Source organism: Pongo pygmaeus, chromosome 3 (assembly GCF_028885625.2).
Source record: "Pongo pygmaeus isolate AG05252 chromosome 3, NHGRI_mPonPyg2-v2.0_pri, whole genome shotgun sequence".
Classification (NCBI taxonomy): Eukaryota; Metazoa; Chordata; class Mammalia; order Primates; family Hominidae; genus Pongo; species Pongo pygmaeus.
The window spans coordinates 14,569,612-14,585,396 of record NC_072376.2 but is presented as its reverse complement, the minus strand read 5'-3'; the positions used below and the strand labels follow the sequence as shown (position 1 = coordinate 14,585,396).

Below are 15,785 nucleotides of genomic sequence, written 5' to 3'. Positions count from 1 at the left end.
GCATATGTTTCAGAACCTTGGACAGACACCTTTTGTGACTCTCCCCAGCTCATACCCACTTCTCTGAGATCTGTTCCTATCTTTGGGGCTGGTGCTTCTGACCCTGTCTCTCTGGCTATCGGCGATTAGACCATGGATCAACACCTGACCAAGTTAGCACCTTCAGACTTCTCTGGAGAAAATGATGCTTAGTTGGTGGTATTCTAGCTGCATGGGCCACTTCCATCACATGGAGAAAAATGAAACAAACTCAGAGGGAGGCAAGTGAGAGACCATGGGGCCTCAGGAGAACTATCTTATCCCTGCAGTCTACCATGTAATTCAGCTATACCTCTTGTCCTTGTCCTGAGTTATTTGAGATGTTCTTAATAAATCCCCCCTTTAGCCTGAATTGATGGAATCGGAATTTATTGCTTGCAAACAGTAGGGCCTTGGCTTTGCAAGGACCCTCAGCCCCCTGCTGAACAATAACCATGTTAAGAATGAGAGTGAGTGTGCTGTAAAGGAGCGATTGACTTGGCTGGGATGCTGCACACTGCGTCTCGGGCTGTTGGGAGGGCTCTCACCTCACTGCCGGCTTCCTCACTGGAATGTCATAAGCTCGGACAATGTTCACCAGCAGCTTTATGTCTCCATCAGACAGGTTTTGGGCTGTCACCTTCTTCCGACCTTTTCTCCTTGGCCGCAGTGGTCGCTTTTGTTCTGCCAGCTTGAAAAGGCTTAGGCCCAAAATGCTAATGATTACAGAACAGGATCAGGACTCTAAGAAAAAGAAAGGTCTGCAAAATTGTGAGACGACTTCCCGAACTCTGCCCCATGGTCCTGCACAGGCCCCGGAAAAACTCCTTGTCCTTTGAAGGTGGGTGAAAATAGTCTAGAAATTCTCCCAAATGGGAGAGATCCTACTGCATGAATTGTTAAAACTTATTCTAGCTGCTGCTTATCTGAGGAAGAAAAGCCATGCTCTGGCCCCTACGTTTCCTGCCTTATCTCTACCTTGCTCACCCACCAGTTCCTCAAACAAGCCTATGGTCTCCCACCCTTCACATCTGCTTGGGCCAGTCCTGCAGAGGGAATGCCTCCCTGCATCTTCCTTGTCTGCCTAGTTGGTTGCAGTTTTACCCATCCCTTGGGGCCAGTGTCCACCTCCCCCAGAGACTCAGCTACTCCAGCTGGAACGGTTACTCTCTCTTCCAAACCTCTTGATCTCCTATTAGCCTGCTCCCTTCACATGACAGTGGGTGTGTACAGCTGCTTAGGCAGTTCCTGGGTTATCTCTTTCACTCTGGAGTTAGAACTGGGTGTGAATCCTGGCTCCACTCTTTGCCCTTGGGCAAATTATTTCACCTCTTTAAGTCTCTGTTTGATCATCTGTAAAATGTGGATAATGATACCTACTTCTTTGGATTGTTGAAGGGATTGAAGAAGGAAGTGCGTGTAAAGCACCCTGACACTGGTCTAGCGTTTAGTAGATGTCCTAAAATGGTAACTATTGGGTTGATGGCAGTGATTAAGGTGGAAGAAGAGGAGGAGGTATAGGAAGGAGGAAGGGGTTAGGGGAGAAGCAAGAGGCGCCTTCTCTCATGTCTATCTTTCACGGAGATGATATGCAAGAAACACTTCCTGGAAGATGAAAGCAAGAGTCAGTGAATCATAGGACAAAGGTTCATGGACCAAATAAATTCTGGCCCAGACACTAAACAGAAACAAAGATGTGACTGTATCTGGAAGCTGATGTTAATGGCTGTGTGAAACAGCCAAAGAACAAAGCCAGCTCTGCACTATAATGCACATGGTTCTCTGCTTCCTTCCTGAGGATCAGAGCTGGCTAAGTGACCTCTTGACTGGAGCCCCTCTTTGCAAGAGGCACATGCCAGCTGAGGCTGAGGTCTCTGCAGCTCCTGTCTAGGCACTGCTGACAGCTCCTATAAGGAAACCCAAGGAAGTTCCAGGATTCCAGGAGCTGTTGTTCCTGTTTATTCTCCAAGGTTTTACACAAAATAGCTACCATTTGTAAGCACCTCCTATGTATTGAGAAGAGTGCTGGGTGCCTTACATATAACATTTCTAATCTTTACACATATAATATTTACCCCATATTTCAGATGAAGAAATTAGAGGCTATGAGAGGTGTTATGATTTGCTGAAGGTTCCTTAGTAGTAGGAGGGAGAGCAGGGGTTCAAACTCAGGTCACTGTGACTATACAGCTCATGTTTTTAATCACTCTGCCAGGACACCTACCTAACCCAAACTAGGGGGCCTCAGAGACAGAAGTTTGTTAGAGGTCCTAACATGACAACACTCTTCCATTGTCAATGCTTCCTCCCTCCCCTGGGGGTAAGTCCTCCCTGAGACTTTGATGTCTCCATAGCAGTCAGCATGGGAGCACCATGTCAGCCAGGACCATCAAATACAGAAACATCTTAAAGCCAAGAAGGAACTGAAATTAAAAGAAGAAAGAACATACCCTGAGCCTTCAGAACTTAATGCAGAAAGTAAAGCAGAAAAAAAGGAAGGAAAAGAAAAAGAAACAATATGAAAAATCATCATCTATTCTAAGTGTAATTTTCATGACTTTGAAAACATTCAATGACTGGACTGTGGGCCTGGAATAGAGAGAGAGGTTTTGCATGGATTTATGTGGGTGTAGCCTCCTTTCTATATGTGGAAAGGGGCTGCTATGGATTGCACATTTTTTTTGTCTCCTTCCCAACTTGATGGTGGAGAGAAAGTACATGCATAGAAAAAACCTTTTTAGGAGACCAAGAGACTTAATCACAGAAAAGGTCATGTGGCCTGCACAAGACCACCAGTATGGGAAATTATCTTTCATCTTTTCTGTATCCACACCCCTAGTTGAAGCCATTTGGCAATTATCCAAACTAATGAGTCAATCAAGCAAATACAGTCAATTCCCAATATCTGTGTGAATATCAAATCTTCCCTGCTGTTCTACACTCTCACCAAGCACATGCACCAGCTGTCTGCCCACCAGCTGTGGTGCTGGAACCAGGTTTCCTCGTCCACCCCAGAAGCTTGTGGGTGGGGTCTCAGCCACCTCTACTGCCATGCGACAGGAGAGTAAGGGAATGTCTGGCACTGGGAGACTAGGAAAACAGGAGAAGTACTTGCAGGAGGGAAATGCTGTCAGGTTTAGTTCAACGGGAATGAGAAAATGGCAAAGGCTAATGAAGCTGATTTGGAGGTAGGGGAGGTGAGATGGGCTTTGTTGGAATGCGATGGGAGAGGCCCTAGGAAGGCTTGTTCTAATAGAAATCCCTCAACTAATGCCATCATCAGGTATTAACCAGGTTTAACACATTATTCCTGGCCCAAATGCATACCATACAATGATTTTTAAAAATCTTATATGACACCTTTCATATAATAGAGTACAAATAATAATTTTTATAAGAAGTGATAATAATGGCTTTGATTATTTTTACCTGATATTGGGAACTTCTTCTTCTACTATCATATCAGCAAGAAGAAAATACTGTTTTGCAATTAAGAAACGATTTATCACTGATTCTCTAACCTGGGGAAAGAAATCAGCTTATTTAAAATGTTATCATTTAAACTTCATAGTTCACTCTCCACACTCTAAGTTTTTACCCTAATGTCATCTCAGTGTCCCCCTGATCCTCCAGTCCAACTGTTACTTTCCTCTGCAATGCTGGTCTCCTCTTGCTGTAAACCCTCTAGCTTTCTGTACTAGACTGTAAGCTCCCTAAAGTCAGGGGTTTTCCTGTTTTGCTTACTGCAATATTGGAGTTCCTGGTAAAGTTCCCGGCATATAAGATGGCAAAATTTTGCTGAATTAATGAATTAACCATTACAAAAAATAGGGCCAGTCTCAAAACACACATACTTAAGAACTGATTCGTAAGTTATTCCCTTATTCAGAATGATTCACTTCCTAATTCCAGAGGACCTCTGGCTGGGCGCGGTGGCTCATGCCTGTAATCCCAGCACTTTGAGAGGCCAAGGTGGGTGGATTGCTTGAGCTCAGGAGTTCGAGACTAGCCTGGGGCACGTGGCAAAACCCCATCTCTACAAAAAACATAAAAATTAGCCAGGCATGGTGGTGTGCACCTGTAGTCCTGGCTTTTCGAGAGGCTGAGGTGGGAGGACGGCTTGAGCCCGGGAGGTGGAGGTTAGAGTGAGCTGAGATCACACTACACTACTGCACTTCAGCCTGGGCGACAAAGCCAACCAGCCCCCTGTCTCAAATATATAAAAATAAATAAATAAATAAATAAATAAATAACCTCTTAAATAAGTCATTTTTAAAAATAACACATGAGCCACAGGGTAGATACACAGGATGGGGAAAATGCACTGTAGTCACTGTAGCATTTGTGGCAAGTTAAGTTTATTGAAGGAAGGAAGGAAAGAAGGAAACAAAAAAAGAAGGAAAAAGGACAAATGAAAGGATGTTTCAGCTTTAATTTTTAGTTTTCTAGTGCATCAGGGCAGTTAGTATATGGTTTAAAAACTTTTTTTTTTTCTGATTACAAAGGTAATCATTGTAATGCAATGCAACATTCAAGTATTAGAAAAAACATGACTTAGAAATTGAATCCCTTGTAATTATGACCCATTAAAAGATAACTGCTGATAATAAACCAGAACATAGCCTAGTTGTTTCATATATTTGAAAGGTGATGATAGTTGTCAATCAATTATGTATTTGTGTTTATGAGGAAATTTATGCACGCTAAGTGGTTTGCATAAGCTCTCATAGATATTTAAAAGAGTAGAGGACTTTCCACCTTAGGGTGCTGGCTCTTTTCTCCTTATGAAGACAGTTTTATATGATTTTTCTTACCTGCTGCAGGTACTTGGCTACTATGGCCCTATGGGTGTCTATGTGTTCCTTGGTTTCTATTACATTTCTGTCTCGTAACCGTTTCTCATAGTCCTAAAATTAAAAAGAGGCAATGATTTTAAAGCACTCTCTGATGCTTTTCTTGAGATCAGGGAATTATTTATCACATATGATTTAAGTTATAAATTGTGGTTCTAAATATTTCTTCCACCTTGTTCCTAACTTTTGGTTCAGAATTGGTCTTGATACAGTAACCAGGATTCTGAGACAGGTGGCTGAAATGCCTTACTAGTAGAAGAGAATTCTGTATAGTAGTTACAAGTTAAAATGTTAAGTCAGGAAGAAACAGAGGCCACAGAGAAGTTCTTCCAAGCAACTTAGCCAAAGCTCCTGCTTAAGTTTTGCCTTTTCTATTTTTAAGTAAAGTTTCAGTTAAAACATTACCATAATCATATAACATCTGGCTGTATCTGAGTCAGGTCATCTGTTTGGAGGAGAGTGATGCATATATTTGGCTTTGTCTGCTCAGGCCTCTCCCCTTTCCTGTCAACAAAATTATGTGTGTGCCCTGAGAACTGCTATGTTCTCCTCTAATCCCACTCTCTGGTCACAGTTGAATGCCTGGTAGTGATACCTAGCTGAGGCTCGGGGAACACACCTCTGCTGGCTGAAGATACTAGATGTGAACTTGTATGATGTTGGTGACCATGTAGTCAAGTAGAGAAAACCTGTCTGCAAAGGAGGAGCATGATGCCAACACATCAAAGAAGCCAAGAGAGGATGGAGAAGGGTCCTGGCAGCAGGCCAGGCACAGATGCACTCATGCCATTCACACGTTTTTAGATATTTAGTGCTATTTTGAGATTTCATCATCCAGTAAACTCCCCTTGGTGCCTAAGGTAGTTCAAAATTGGCTTTTATCTCCTGTGATCAAAGTCCAAACTAATACAGAGAAGAACCGAATAACCAACCATACTCTTCAAGAATAGTTTTGGCATGAAAAATCTTCCTGGTACTAATTCCTGATGGCTCTCCATTTACCCTGTTAAGTATTAATGAAAGTGCATGTGTCTACAGCTCATGAAAAGCAGGGAAAATGAAAAAAAAGTGCATGCATCTGGTTTCACTGGCCTGCCCCACCTACACAGGCCTGTTACCTGCAGTTCCTCAAAGGCTCCTCCACCCCACACCTGGAGGTGCGATCTGCCCTCTTCTGAGTCTTTGTTCCTCCTGCTGCCCTTGACCAGGATAAATGCCCAGCCCTGTTCCTTTACCTCCTTCCTGCCCCACCCATCCCATGGCTATTCAGATCCTATCCCTCTAGTTTTCCCTGTAGTGCTTTACCAGTGTGCTGAGTACACGACACTTAGTAAATACTGCATTAAAATGGAATTGAATTCCTGACTAAGGCATTCAATAATTAGCCATATTAATAATCAACTAGCCATATTATTAGCCATATTAACCCCTAAGATATTTTTCAACCCTACAATTCTAATTGTACGCAGTTCAGTTGACTCAGAATCCTGGTTACTGATTAGTTTATACATCATTATATTGAGGCAGAGAGATTATTTAAACGGTGAATTCAAGAAAAAGCATGGAAAGGTTATGTATAAAAGTGAAATAAAAGAGAAACCGCTATTGCTAGTGACAACATAACAAAAACAAAACACATATACAGTAGTATACCTAACAGCACAGCAGGTACTTTATTATTTTATTAACCCCTCTATGGCACTTTCTTACCTGGAATACCTTTTCCATAATTTCTCGGTCATAGACTGGAACTTGCTTATAATTTCGGAATTCTGGCACCTCTTGGCTTCTAAGATGAAGAAGCCTAAATCGTTTGGATCTATTTAATTCTTGATCTGAAACAAAGTTAAACTCCTGTTGCAGCTGCTCCAGTCTAAAGAAATCAGGGACATAGGATTCGCCACTGGTAGCAACCTATAAAAAACGGAAAATGCAAAACTCCAGATGACAGTCAGATCTCATCCAAAGAAACTTGGCACTGAGTGTCAAGGAACATTTAACAGTTTTAGATTAAAAGGCTTGAAAGACAAAATACTTTAAAATATAATAATAATGAGTCACATGCTATTATATTCATTTAGTAGCTATAAACAATACCACAAATCATTTTCCAAACAATAAAAATTATGTTTCACTTTTGGTGTTCATGCTTCCCTAGTAGTGTTATTATGCAAATATACAGACTGAAAAAGAAGAGATTTGTGCCAGACTACAGTGTATTACTAGGTGCCTACTAGAAATAAGATTACCCATATACATATCATATATAAAATCGAATATATGACTTTTTAATGTCATGCGTATATGCAGATAAAAGCCTCAGAGGCAACTGGTCAGCTTTACTTGGCTCCACAGCCATGCTTTCCTGTCCCTGAATAGCACCTCACAGCCTTGGTCACTGAGAAAAGTTAGCCAGAGATGGATCCAGCCCAGCCAGCCTCCAAGGCCCCTGTGCCTTGTCTCAAGAAGGCCAAGTCCGACACCTCTGAGAAGCTGAGCAGATGTGGACTGCACCTCACCCAGGTGCTGCCTGCCTCTCTGCTTGGTGCTTTGCTGGCTGTAACCTCCTCCTGAGCAGAGGGAAAGCGACTGCCCCAAGATGTGCTGGGGCCTTGCATGGGAAAGGCAATCCTGGTTCATAACGAGACCAGTCAAGAAGGCAATCCCCGTTTTGTTCTTTGATGGGAAAACCTATAGTTAAAAAGAAAATAATGAAAGTGACGTGTCTATTCAAATGTGATTTGAAAACTTTACATGGAGTAGACTAAATTTTAGGTAATATGACCCAATCTTCCTAATATTTCTATTAGGCACACTAAGGTGTATCATGTTGAAGGAGAGTTTATAAAGATAAAAGTCAGAATAAACCAAGGTTTGTTATGGGACTCAGAAAAACTAGAACCAAAATGAAAATATTCATACCGGCTACAATTATCGTATTGATAAACACATACTGATAGCCATGATCATAAGGATGTGTTGCTAGGGCTACCCTCTGGATTACCTACTTGTTTATTATGGTTTTGTATGAATAACGAAGTTGCCAATAAAACCAATTGTATTCGATACCAAGAAAAATAAACTAATGTTCCAATTTATTTGTAAATTCACAGAAGAAAAAATTTTGAATATTATGGTAGATATGAGCAATTTATCTGGTAAATACTTAAGCGAAACCTAAATGATAACTAATTAATCAACAACAAGAAAACAAAACAAATTTTCCCTAAAATGCCCCATCAGTGCTTTAAGTTGTGATGAAAAAAGCAAGTGTCCTGAAATCAAATCGACTTATTAGCTGAGTGACCTTAAGCAAATAACACTGAGTTTCTGAACTCAGCTTCCTCTCTGGAGAAGGGAAAATAAAACCTTTAGGAATTTTACTGAGGTTGGAGGTAGGACTGACAACAACAATATTTACTGCTCACAAATTGTGTGCCCAGATAAAGGGGTTTTGTTTGTTTGTTTGTTTTTGAGATGGGAGTCTCACTCTATTCAGACTGGAGTGCAGTGGCAAGATCACAGCTCACTGAAGCCTCAACCTTGTGGACTCAATTGATCCTGCCACCTCAGCCTCCTTAGTAGCTGGGACTATAGGCATGCGCCACCATGCCAAGCACATTTTTACATTTTTTGCAGAGATAGGGTTTTGCCATGTTGCCCAGACTGGTTTCGAATTCTTGGGCTCAAGTGATCCTCCTGCCTTGGCCTCCCAAAGTGCTGGAATTACAGGCATGAGCCACCATGCCCGGCCGAGCTAAGTGTTTATCTGCAGCTGTTCATTTCCTCATGACCACACTATGAGAGCAGCACAGGGCTTAGAAGCACTGAATAGTTGCCTGGGTCCCATAGCCAGGCAAGAAGCAGAGCTGGAATTCAAACTTGGCATTCAACCCAGCACCCATGTTCTTAAACAGTATTGCGTAGGAGAAGATAGTGTAAAGGAAAATTGTGTAAAAGGCCAAGTCAAGAAATGGCATGTGTGCCTCCTGCTACATACCGAGATTAGCTGCATCAAAGGCGCATTGTTGGGGTCATTTGGGTCGAGCTTGGACTCTGCTGCCCACTTGGCCAATTTTTTCATGTCTGTCAGTCCTGATGTGCCAATAGATGAGATGGCATCTGCCTTCTTCAAAGCACTGAAAAGAAGAGTTGATTCCATGAGACTGACTTGACCACAGAACAGTTTGCATCAGGACCTCAAATTCTAGAGACAGCATCATTTAAGGAAGCTATTATCTTCCATGAGAGAAAATGTTATCATAAGGAAGGATTTTGTCATTTTTCTTTACATGATGATGGCTATTAAACATACAAGGACAATAAAGAAATAGGAATGGAAGGAGTGCAGATATGACTAATTCCTACAACTCTGTCCAGTGCATAAAAGTGCCCCTTGGTCCCTGGATTCTGGCCAGTGAAGAGGAGCCTCTGTATCTGGTGCTGGAAGCCCACAAAACCTCACATCCCAGGCCACTGGGGCCCACTATAGCTGAGGACAAACCAAAAGAAAAAGAAACAAAACCAACTCTTTTTTTTGAGACAGTCTTGCTCTGTTGGCCAGGCTAGAGTGCAGTGGTGCGATTTCAGCTCACTGCAACCTACACTTCCTAGGTTCAAGTGATTCTCATGCCTCAGCCACCCAAGTAGCTGGGATTGCAGGCATGCGCCACCATGCCCAGCTAATTTTATTATTTTTTTTAGTAGAGATGGGGTTTTGCCATGTTGGCTAGGCAGGTCTCAAACTCCTGACCTCATGTGATCTCCCTGCCTCGGCCTCCCAAAGTACTGGGATTATGGATGTAAGCCACCGTGCCCAGCCTAAAACCAACTACTAAACAACGAACTTAAGCACCAGCTTTGGACACATGGAAATCAAAGGAAGCCACAGTAGTCAGGAAGGTTGAGCTGGGGCTTTATTAATAGTCCTGCATATCTTGTTACTCACATTGTGTTTTACCTTCTATCCTGAGGAGTTGAAAGCTTTACTCCCCAGGAGGTTTTTCTAGCACTAAACACAAGTGAAACAAATGCACACTTCTTACATTCAAAGGCATAGTCAGGCCTCCACTGGAAGTGGCTTCTGACTTAGAAAGCACATAGAAGCATCTCCTTGTGGTTTTTATCACATGGACATGTGTGGTCGTTATGGGGATTGAGGGCATCAAGGGAACTAAACGAGCCCAATTCTTTTTTCCACAAGTTGAACATGTCAGCCTGTGACTTGGAAAGTGTCTTCTTGATGATCACAATGAATCCTTTTATTTTAGAGATGAGGCAACTGAGGCCTGGAATGGTGAAATGATTGACTGTAGACACATCTACTGGGGAATGACAGAGAGAGGCTCTGACAGAGGAAGACCCAGGCCACGGGCTACCACAATCTAAGCTTCAGGGACAAGCATCAAACACAGGGAGGGGCTGGCCTAGGGTGAGGCCCAGAGTGCCTTTCTTCTGTTCTGAGTAGAGACTCAAGGATATAGCGATCAAGGGAGGAGGCTGGAGAATGGGGACTTTCATGTAAACAGCAGATCCTACACCAATCGTCATTAGCAACAAACCTTTACTAAGGGCCAAATATATACAACTGTGATGCTGTGCATCTCCCCCATCTGTAAAATAGGGGAAAGAATACCTCCTAGAGTTACTGTGAAGATTAAGTTCTTTTCACTGTATCTAATACCGATAAACACTTCATATTTCTTAGGTTATTAATATTTTAATTTTTTGGACTAGAGGTTATTATAAAACATTTTTTGTTTTTACCTTAAGAATAAAAAACTCTTGAAAATACCGGCACCTGACAATAAAAGGAAAGAATATGATATTGCAAGCTTTCTTTCCCCTTGGGTATCTTTAATGATAACACTGACATTGCTCATCAATTTACTCTTGCCATGTATTACCTCCAAAATCCAATGTTCTGCTGTGACAATGGAGGAATTAAAGGTATCCCGTTTTCTCCAATGGCCCATGCCACACTATGAGACACTTTCCCTGAGGTCATCAGAGTCAGCTGGTTACTGCCATCAGCTTCAAATGAGAAGGGCACTCCTAGGGAAACACCAGATTAAACAGCATGCTGTTTAGAAAGGACTGAGCCTGATCCTGGCAAGAAAGCAGACAGTAGACAAATGGAACTTGGAGTGGGTGGGGGTGATGAAGATGGAGCACGTGATTCAAGGCAGTGTCACTGAATTTCTTCAGGTGATGATGCTGACAGCTGCTCAGCTCTGTCTCTGATGGCAGAGAGTAGTCATTCTCATGACGCACTCTCGAGTGGGTCCACCTGCTTCACAGCTTTGTGACCTTGGACAGATTAGTTAACTTCTTTGAGCCATAGTTTTTAACGTATAAATCAGGGATACTAAATAGCACCTTCTTTGCAGAGTTATTTCAAAGACATTTATTTACTTAGTCATTCAAAGTACTTATTTGAGCTTCTACTTCATGCCAGGCACTATCGCAGGCACTGAAGATAGCGCTAAAGAAGCAAAACTGATAAGAATCCCTGTTCTAAAAACTGAGAAAGAAAAGAACTTCTGATCTCATGGGGTGTACATTTGAGTCAGGGAGAGAAGCAATACTAAGAGAAATAAGAGAAATACTTAGTATGCGAGAGACTGTATGTAAGTATGTTAGTATACTAAGAGAAATACTTAGTATGTTAGAGACTAGTATGCAAGTGCTAAGGAGAAACAAATTAGGGAAGGTATATGGAAAATTTGTGCTTTGAGAGTGGAGAGGGGATAAACTTTTAGAAGGGGTGGCCAGGAAAGCCTCAATGAAGGCGACTTTTGAGTAAATGGCTGAAGAAAATGAGGAAGTAGAGGTAGAGGTGTATTATTTTGGGAAACAGCATTACTGGCAGAAGGAACAAGTGCAAGCACCCTAAGACAGAAGTGAGGAACAGGAGTTAAATAAGTTAATATTTGCAAAGCACTTACACAATGCCTGGCAAATAGTGATCATACAACACATGTTAATTATTACTAAGCTGTTGTGGCTACAGTAAACTCTCACTGATTTGGCTTCTACCAATGGGAATTTAATGGTAAAAACACTCTGGGCGGTTATTTAATCAACTAAAGGAGAAGATTTTCAAGCACTGAACGAAGTAACTCTAGATCTTTCCTTCTTATTGAACATCCTATCTTGATCTTCAAAATAACCTTATAAGACATTAAAGGAGCTATTAATAGATCCATTTTATAAATGAGGAAAATGATATGCAAAGAGGTTACATGACTACCAGAGTCTCACAGCTTGCCAATATCAGAGCTGGAACTAAAATCTAAGTCTCTAGACCTGAGGATTGGATTTGGCCTCAAATAAATAATGCAAATAAAGTTCCAGATATAAGTCACAATAAAAAAAACAGACACATGAGGAAGCAAGACACCATAAACAAGAGGCAACAGAATCAGACCAATAAGTAGGTAGGTATTGGAATGATCAGATACCTAATGTTTAAGAATATTTTAAGTATATTTAAGTAAATGAATGAATGAATGTATAAAAGAAATGATTGAGAGTCTGAGGAAGGGAAAAAAAGCATCAGAATGGACCACACTGATTGGGAAAGAACTAAACATAATTTCCAGAGTTGAAATATACAGTAATTGGAAGGAAAAACAGAAAGGATTAGTTCCAATAATAAGAGACAGCCAAAAAGTGAATTCATGGCTTGCAGGACAAATTTAAAGAAATTATATAGATTGTAGCAGTGAAAGAAAAAGACAGCAAAGGTAATAAAGAAAGGTTAAGAAACATGGAGGAAGGAGTGAGAAGATCCATCATATATCCAATCGGAATTATAGAAGGAGATGAGAGAATATTAATTAAAAATCTCCCTGTTATAATTATTTCAAACTTTTTGGGCTTATGAACAACACTGTGATGTATATTTTTATGCATACATCTTTGTCCTCATTTCAAATTATTTTCTTAGGAAAGATTCCTAGAAATAAAAGTAAGGCACCAAAGGTCATTTTCAAGGTTCTTAACTTACACTGCCAAACTACTTCGTAGTTGCATAGTTATATGCACTTACATTGTCACCAACAGTATATAAAAAGCAACTTGGCAAAAAGTTGCATAGCATCATTGTTTGAATTTGAATTTTTGATATCAATTTTATAATTCTATGGTTGTCTGAGAAGTGAGATAGATATATACACATTCAAATCTGACAATGAAACAGTGAGCCATTAAAGATATTAGCTTTCTATACCACTTCCAACTCCCTCGTGGTCCAGTGTCACATGCTGATTACTGCTAAACTCCACTTCTTCAGTAGGAGCCCTTCCAGTGACAACAGTAGTCTCAGGAATAGGCAGAAACACTTCTGCTAGCAAGGTGGGACTACTGTGTCCAATAGTTTCATAGACCTGAAAACCAGAGAAGAGAAATAGCCAATAAAAACAGCAATAGTGTGCGCTCGTGCTCAGATAATCAGTCCATGTTGTTAGTATTTGTGCTGGTCACTGTTCCAGCCCTAAGGGCTCATCTCAGTGTGGAAAGTTGAGTTGTGTTACTATGGTAACACATGGAGATGAGCTTACAACTGTTTGTGGTCAAGTTGTTGACACCCAGCTTTCTTGCTTGGACTAATCTTCTGGGTAGGGAGGCTAATCAAAGTAGCAGGCAAGGATAATTGTTTTTATTCCAAACCAATATACAGCTTGCTAGGAGAATGAGCCTCCTCCTTTTCCAGGCTCAGGTTGTATTCAGACAGTAATGCCATCAGGAGGAATGGGTGGGACAGTAAGGACATGCCCCCAGATGGCTTATTATCTGCACCAATCTCCAAGTCAGTCGGAGAAGCTCCATATGCAGAAGCACTCCAGAGTGTTACATTTTTAGTAAATCTATCAAGTTCTTCTCTTTCAGGCCTCATTTTATTTGTTAGCTGCTGAAACTCCAGATTTTTCTCAGACCTTCTCCTAGATGGAGCCAATTAGACCATCAGCAGCTCTGCTGCTGATCACTGCAGTGTGTCTCATTATGATGCCATCACCATGAGGTGAAGGGCCCAATTGCAGGGCAACCATCATTTAAGAATACACAATCCAGCCTCAGTTGGACCCTTGGCTCCATTCGATCCCCTGTATTCTTGGCATACTTCACTTTTGTGGCAATATGACATAATATTCCACAGTTCTCCTGGCTTCTTTCCTGTGTTTTATTCTTTCTCTACATGAAGTCTCTGTGACTGGTTTACATTTTTTGAAAAATGCTGATTTTACTACTTTTATTTCCACTAATTTTTGTATTTTTCTTCTTATGTAATAGTCCCCCACTAGCTAATATTTTCCACTTACCACTTGAATGCACAAAGATGACACCATGGATCCTTTCCGCCAACTCTCCCTTACAGGGCGTATGATCTGAACTTTTCTTTTTTGAGACGGAGTCTCGCTCTGTCACCTAGGCTGGAGTGCAGTGCTGTGATCTTGGCTCACTGCAACCTCTGCCTCCTGGGTTCAAGCGATTCTCCTGCCCCAGCCCCGCAAGTAGCTGGGATTACAGGCGCCCACCACCACGCCTGGCTAATGTTTGTATTTTTATTAGAGACAGGGTTTCACCATCTTGTCCAGGAGTTAGGATGAAGTGGTAACTGGCTACTATCCTGGCCTTGCCTCCCCAGTATCCATCAGCTCACCTTTGCAAGATGGCTGGCTGAGCATGGAGGGGCACTGGGTCAAAGACAAAGGCAGAAATTGCACAGGTACTGAATTCAGGACCCCAGACTTAATTTCACTGTGAGCTATTCTAATAGGCAGGAGTTCAGCAGGAAGCCCGTAAGTGGCACACTTAAAACACACTCTCTAAATTCATCTTTATCAGTTAAAAAGGCAATATTTTCATCTATACTAAAAAGTCTTTTATGGAAAATTTCAAACACACCTAATGCAGGAATAATAATGTACCACAGACCTGTCACCCCCAGCTTCAATGATCATTATGTTATGACCATCTTATTTCATCTATACTGTCAACCATTCCCCTCCCCTCCATTATTTTGAATGTAGACATCATTTTATCTGTAAATATTTCAATATGTATCTATAATAGATAATATTTTTAAAAAGCATAATTACAATACTATTTTTATAATAATTCCTTAATAACCTCAACTATTAGTAAGTTTCAAATTTCCTTGAGAGCCTCAAAAAATTCTGTAACATTTTGTTTGAATCAGGATCAAAATGTATTCCATATGTTGTAATTGACTGATATGTTCCTCAAGCCTGTATAAATTTATGTGACCCCTCTTCTTTTAAAAAATGCTGTCTATATTTTTATTGGTTCATAACTCTGATGGGACAAGGAGTGCCATTTGTTGCTTGACCCAACACTCTTAAGAGCCTATAATTCTATAATCTTACACAGCTTAAAGAACATGTAGTAGTTATCATTTATTGCACTGGAGACCTTGGTTTGACATCTTAAATTACAAACTCATTGGCATGAAGTCTTGTCCCAAGAAAATGATGTGTTTTCTTTCATTTTGTTTGAAATGAAAGAAACCACAATTTTTTTTTTTTGCCAGAATTAATTGAGACAAAAATTTATTGAGACATCCTTTTGTAGGAAGCACAGGGACTTAAGGGGCTTTTGGAGTGGTACCTTGTTTAATCTTCACCACAATCCTATGAAAGGCTATGAAAGGTGGTTTTTACTCCTCATGGGTGTTCCCTGTGCTGGTCACCATGCCTGGTGATGACCAATAAAACATAAGTGATCACATAAAGGGTGTTTCTGAGGACATCAGTGAAAGGCGGGTTATTCCTAGTTTCTGGAGCCACATTCCTAGCTGGTACCTAGAGAGGAACTGAATGGGGGCTCTTGGTGCCAAGTCTGTAGGCAGAGGCAATCATGGACTCTAGGGAAATGGAGGGTTCGCTAGTT

The 15,785-nt window shown here is 41.1% G+C and overlaps 1 protein-coding gene across 7 annotated transcripts in view; it reads right to left on the bottom strand.

Annotated features, from left to right (window-relative positions):
• CC2D2A (coiled-coil and C2 domain containing 2A) overlaps positions 1–15,785 on the bottom strand; it is a 184,876-nt gene that overhangs the window by 86,164 nt on the left and 82,927 nt on the right. For all 7 annotated transcript variants that reach the window (XM_063663535.1, XM_054485970.2, XM_063663536.1 and 4 more), the window contains 7 exons: positions 13,105–13,261; positions 10,778–10,925; positions 8,872–9,010; positions 6,582–6,785; positions 4,833–4,925; positions 3,448–3,539; positions 567–734 (listed from right to left, as the gene is read on the bottom strand). In XM_063663535.1, the coding sequence (XP_063519605.1) occupies positions 567–734; positions 3,448–3,539; positions 4,833–4,925; positions 6,582–6,785; positions 8,872–9,010; positions 10,778–10,925; positions 13,105–13,261 (1,001 nt within the window). The remainder of the gene's footprint in view (positions 1–566; positions 735–3,447; positions 3,540–4,832; positions 4,926–6,581; positions 6,786–8,871; positions 9,011–10,777; positions 10,926–13,104; positions 13,262–15,785) is intronic.